General features: G+C 50.4%; 1 protein-coding gene across 1 annotated transcript; it reads left to right on the plus strand.

Moving 5' to 3' along the window:
• Positions 1-3508: 3508 nt before the first annotated feature.
• Positions 3509-4578, plus strand: LOC147701665 (galactoside alpha-(1,2)-fucosyltransferase 2-like). The gene has a single exon (XM_086928682.1). The coding sequence runs from the start codon at positions 3526-3528 to the stop codon at positions 4576-4578; it is 1053 nt and encodes a 350-aa protein (XP_086784808.1). The 5' UTR covers positions 3509-3525.
• Positions 4579-5252: the final 674 nt, after the last annotated feature.

Below are 5252 nucleotides of genomic sequence, written 5' to 3' on the forward strand. Positions count from 1 at the left end.
GTTAGTGAGGGAGAGGATCAGCTGGGTGTCGTCGGCGTAGGAGATGATCTTGAGGTTGTGTTGGTGTGCGATGGCCGTGAGGGGGCTCATGTAGATGTTGAACAGCGTGGGGCTGAGCGATGAACCTTGAGGTACGCCGCAGATGACTTCGGTGGCCTCTGATCTGAACGGGGGGAGGCGGACTCTCTGGGTTCTACCGGTGAGGAAGGAGATGAACCACTCCAGTGCCTTCTCCTGGATTCCGATGTTGCTGAGGCGCTGCACTAGGGTGCGATGGCAGACCGCGTCGAACGCTGCGGAGAGGTCCAGGAGGATGAGTGCCGCTGTTTCCCGTTGTCGAGCAGGGCTCGGATGTCGTCGGTGGCTGCGATGAGGGCGGTCTCGGTGCTGCGGTTGGCTCTGAAACTGGACTGCGAGTGGTCGAGGGATCCATTCGTCTCGAGGAAGGCGGCCATCTGTCTGTTAATGGTCTTCTCGATGACTTTGGCAGGAAAAGGAAGGAGTGAGATGGGGCGGTAGTTTTTGAGGTCGGTGGGGTCCGCTGACGGTTTCTTCAGTAGGGCGCTGAGTTTGGCGTTCCAGCTCTCTGGGAAGGTGGCGGTGTCGAAGGAGGCGTTGATGATGTCCCGGAGATGGGGTGCGCTGATGGAGTAGGCCTTGTTGAAGACGTGGTGAGGGCACGGGTCAGTTAGTGATCCGGAGTGGATGGAGTTCATCGTGCGGATGGTGTCTTCGGCGTTGATCGGGGTCCAGGCGCGGAGGGTGGTGGTGGGGGGGTGTTGGTGCGGTCGTAGGGTGCGTTGGCAGTGTGCTGAAGCTGTTGTGTAAATCTGTGATCTTGTTGTGGAAGAACGAGGCGAGCGAGTTGCAGAGGTCTTGCGATGGGGTGATGTTGTTTCCGGCGCTAGGGTTCGAGAGCTCTTTGACAATGTTGAAGAGTTCCTTGCTTTTGTGGGCGTTGTTGTCGAGTCGTTCCTTGAATGCGGTTTTCTTGGTGGTGTGGATCAGCTGGTGGTGTTTTCGGGTGGCGTGCTTGAGGGTGTTCATGTTGTCTGTTGTCGGGTCTCTGCGCCAGGCTTTCTCGAGGGCTCGGCAGTTCTTCTTGGAGCTCTTGAGTTCGTCGGTGAACCAGGATGCTTTCTTGTTGCCGGCTCTGACGGGGGGGTCTTCAGTGGAGCAAGGTCGTCTATACAGTTGGTGATCCATCTTGTGAGGTTGTTGGCGGCTTGGTTGGGGGACGCGGAGCTGGGGGGAGGGTTCTGGCTCAGGGATGTGGCGAGCTGGTCGGTGGTGATCTTGTTCCAGCTTCTGTGGGGAACCTGTTGCGGGTGGTGGTGGAGCATGGTCCTTCTGAAGCTGAAGTGGACGCGGCTGTGGTCTGTCCAGTTGAGTCCGGTGGCGTGGCTGAAGGAGATGTCCTTGCTGGAGGAGAAGACAGGGTCAAGCGTGTGGCCGGCGTAGTGGGTGGGGGTGGTCACCAGTTGCTTGAGTCCGAGGTTGGCGAGGTTGTCCAGCAGGGCGGTGGTGTTGCTGTCGTTGTTGTTCTCTAGGTGGAAGTTGAGGTCCCCTAGGAGGATGTAGTCAGCGGAGGGGAGGGCGTGCGGGCTGATGAAGTCGGCGATGTCTTCGCTGAATTGTGTGCGTGGTCCCAGGGGTCTGTAGATGAGGGTGCCTCTGAGGGTGGTCCTGGGGTCGGTGTGTATCTGGAAGTGTAGGTGTTCGGCGGCTGTGAGGGTGTCGTCAGAGTTGGTCGTGATACGGATGGTGTTCTTGTGGACGATGGCGATGCCTCCTTCAGTCTGGTTGGCGCGGTCCCTCCGGGTGATCTTGTATCCGTCCAAGATGGCGATGTCGGGCGCTGAGGAGACGTTCATCCAGGATTTGTGTGAGGAAGGTGTCGTCAGGAGATGTGGAGTCGAGGAGGTTCCAGAGTTCGACGGCGTGTCTGTGGATGGAGCGGGTGTTGAGTAGGATGCACTTCAGGTGGTTGCTGCTGGGGGTAGGCTTGGCGGGTGCAGTGCAGCTCCGGATGCAGGAGAACTTGCAGGAGTGGCAGGTGAAGGGTCTGTGGGTACGTCCTGGGGTAGCTCGGTGGCAGCCGGGGACCCGGACGGTGTTGAGTGCGTTGAGGGTGGCTGCGTCGTAGGTCCGGTGGGTGGGCTGGCATCTGCAGGGACCAGGGGTTCTGGCACTGGGCGCGGTCCAGGTGCGGACGGGTGCAGACGGGCATGCCTTTGGTGCGCCTTCGGCGCACAATCACACTGCCATAAATGGGAGTGGGGGGGCCGGGGCGAGGGAGGAGCAGCTGGGAGGCGGGAGCGGGGTGGCGAGTGGGGGGGGAGCGGAGCGGTGATGCTGGAGGGGGTGGGTCCACGGGGGAGCAGCGGCAGGGAGCGAGGTGGGGCAGGGAACAGCTGGGCACACAGAGGCAGCAGTCACGCCGGACTGGCCAAACAGGGCCACCGCACCACACCTCTCCCAGTGCCTTTCAACTCTGGACTCATTGAAACGTATTATCTCATACAACCGTTGCCACAGGGCTTCACAGGCATTCTCCAAGCCCTCAGATACATACGCACACTATGGGCCTGCAAATAGGTCCCACAGCTCTATCTTTTCATTGAAAATACACTAAATAATGATGGTTCTGTCGGACCGAAATACCCAATGATTTAGTATTTCAATGATATTTCTTGTACACTTCATCCCTAATCAGGATACAAAGATAGTGATTCTTATATCAACACAATCAAACACACTGACCACAAAGTAAAAGATGAAAGTACATTTTTACTCAAACTCTCATATTTTGAAACACAAATTACTTCAGTTGCTGTCCCTAAAACATACTTAAAACATACATGACACATAAATTTTGTGCAAAAAATAACACGATTAAAACAATAAGTAAACTTGTTAACTCATATACTCATTGGCAGCGACAACTATACATACAATAATCTGGTAGGTACATCAATTTAATCTTGGTTCCTACAGGATTTTGAATAGTTGGTTCGTGTAAGAAGGGACTGCGTCGATGTTTCGACCCTGGGAAGCGATGCGGTGATTTAGCGCATCAGGGGCGGGTCTTCATCAGGACTGTATATGTAGGACAGCCTCTTGTAGACCTTGCTCCACTCGGAGTCCTGGTCTTTTTCTGAACTGCACTGCCGGTCCGCCGACTCAGACAGTATAGATGTTCCTTATACCTCCGTAATGATTAATTATACACGAGGTAGGGTGAAGCCTTGTTTCTTTTATTTCTCGTTCACGTAATCCGTGTTCTTAACCTTCGGATTCACACAGGGGATCATTATTTAGTTGATTACCCGCCCAGGTTCTGAGGGTTACAGGGTCACCCCATTACATGTAATGCTCTATCTTTTCATTGAGCACCATGCAAATGGCACAGCACAGTATAAGCGAGAGCCTTTACCAATGACAAATTGAAATTTCATATCTTGAATGAAGGTAACTCATTACTAATCATTTCTTTTTGTCTAGGTCAAACAGTGAAGAGCAAATATGAATCATCAAGTGACTGGGCCCTTCATGAGGAAGACTTTCTCTCACATCAAGATTTTTGTTGCACTTCTTGGGCTTTGCGTTGTGTCTGTTTTTTTTCACAAGACGAGTCAACAGAAAACTGAATGCATGGACCAACATATTACCAGATTCCATGAGGAACCTAAGACTATACAGGGTGACTCACACATCCTCGCTGATGGGGCATGGATTGTGAATTCCGTTGGCCGCCTGGGAAATCAAATGGGCGAGTATGCAACGCTATATGCTTTGGCCAAACTCCACAGGCGTCCAGCTTACATATTGCCAGAGATGTTCAACTGGCTAGCTCCGATTTTCAAGATTCGTATGCCACAGATGCACCAAAGTGCAATCAACAAAATAAAGTGGAAATATTATCGGATAAGCGACTGGATGTCTGAAGAGTACAAGCACCTCAGTGGGAAATTTGTGCACTTGACCAGCACTCCCTGCTCTTGGACCTTCTACCACCACATTCGAGATGAGATCCTCAAAGAGTTCACGTTCCATGACTATATCACAGAGGAGGTCAATCAGTTCTTGGAGAAACTAAAGGGCTCTCGGAAGAATGTAACCTACATTGGGGTTCATGTTCGAAGAGGGGACTATCTTACAGTAATGCCCGACTCCTGGAAAGGGGTAGTAGCTGATAAAGGCTACTTAGAAAAGGCTATGAAATATTTTCGAGACAAATACGAGGAGCCTGTGTTTGTGGTGACAAGCAACGGGATGCAGTGGTGCAAGGAAAATATTAACAGCTCCAGAGGCGATGTCTTCTTCTCTGGTGACAGCAATGAGTCATCACCGGGGAAAGACTTTTCCCTCCTCGCCCACTGCAACCACACCATCATGACCATTGGCACCTTTGGATATTGGGCAAGTTACCTAGCGGGCGGGGAGGTGATCTACCTTGACAACTACACCTTGCCTGATTCACCTTTCCTCAAAGTTTTCCACTATGATGCAGCATTCCTTCCAGAATGGATAGGCATTCCTGCTGACCTTTCACCTCTTTTGGCAAAAAAACCTTAACCAGAGGTTTTGTGCAGTTACTGATTGCAGAGGGTATTCGGTTCACATGCATGCCAGATAACCTTAACTCAGTTATGTAGCATGCCTGTATACTTAGTTCAACAGGCCAATTCTCTGGGTATGGTAACATGTATTTAATTAATGTGTTTTTTAGCATTCTCTAACTTTGTTTTTACAACAAAATGTAGTTCTTTTAATAGCAGGATGGGATCTGGAGCTACTTCGTAGTAGTAGCATCCGCTCAGTTGCTTCGATTCTACATGTATGTGCAATTTTAAGACAGTACCATAGTATGCAGACTATCTACCTCAGGAGTCTCCAACCTTTTCTGTAATAAGAGCTACGTATGATATATGAAAATCATCCTAAGCTACTAATATTATTAGTGAGGTAACAGTGACTACATCAGTAAAGATTACATTAGTGGGCACTCCAAGCACGATTACCAGCACCTATCACCGTATTACATTAGGCAGGGTTTCCAGCAGTAATGTCAAAAAGCCTTTATGAATTTGGAATGCCTATCTATAGTAATTACATGACAGCCGTAGCTGCAGTGCACCAGGCAACAATGTAATAATATCAGTAATAAGTCTACGCAAAGATTAAACAATCAAATATTTTAATTTTGGAATACATACATTCTTTCAACCAAGCAAAAGTGTCTAATTTAG

The sequence above is a fragment of the Lissotriton vulgaris genome, chromosome 7 (assembly GCF_964263255.1).
Source record: "Lissotriton vulgaris chromosome 7, aLisVul1.2, whole genome shotgun sequence".
NCBI lineage: Eukaryota > Metazoa > Chordata > Amphibia > Caudata > Salamandridae > Lissotriton > Lissotriton vulgaris.

Excerpts from the sequence above, each read along its gene's own strand:
- LOC147701665 (XM_086928682.1), top strand. The coding sequence starts at position 3,526 with ATGAATCATCAAGTGACTGGGCCCTTCATGAGGAAGACTTTCTCTCAC.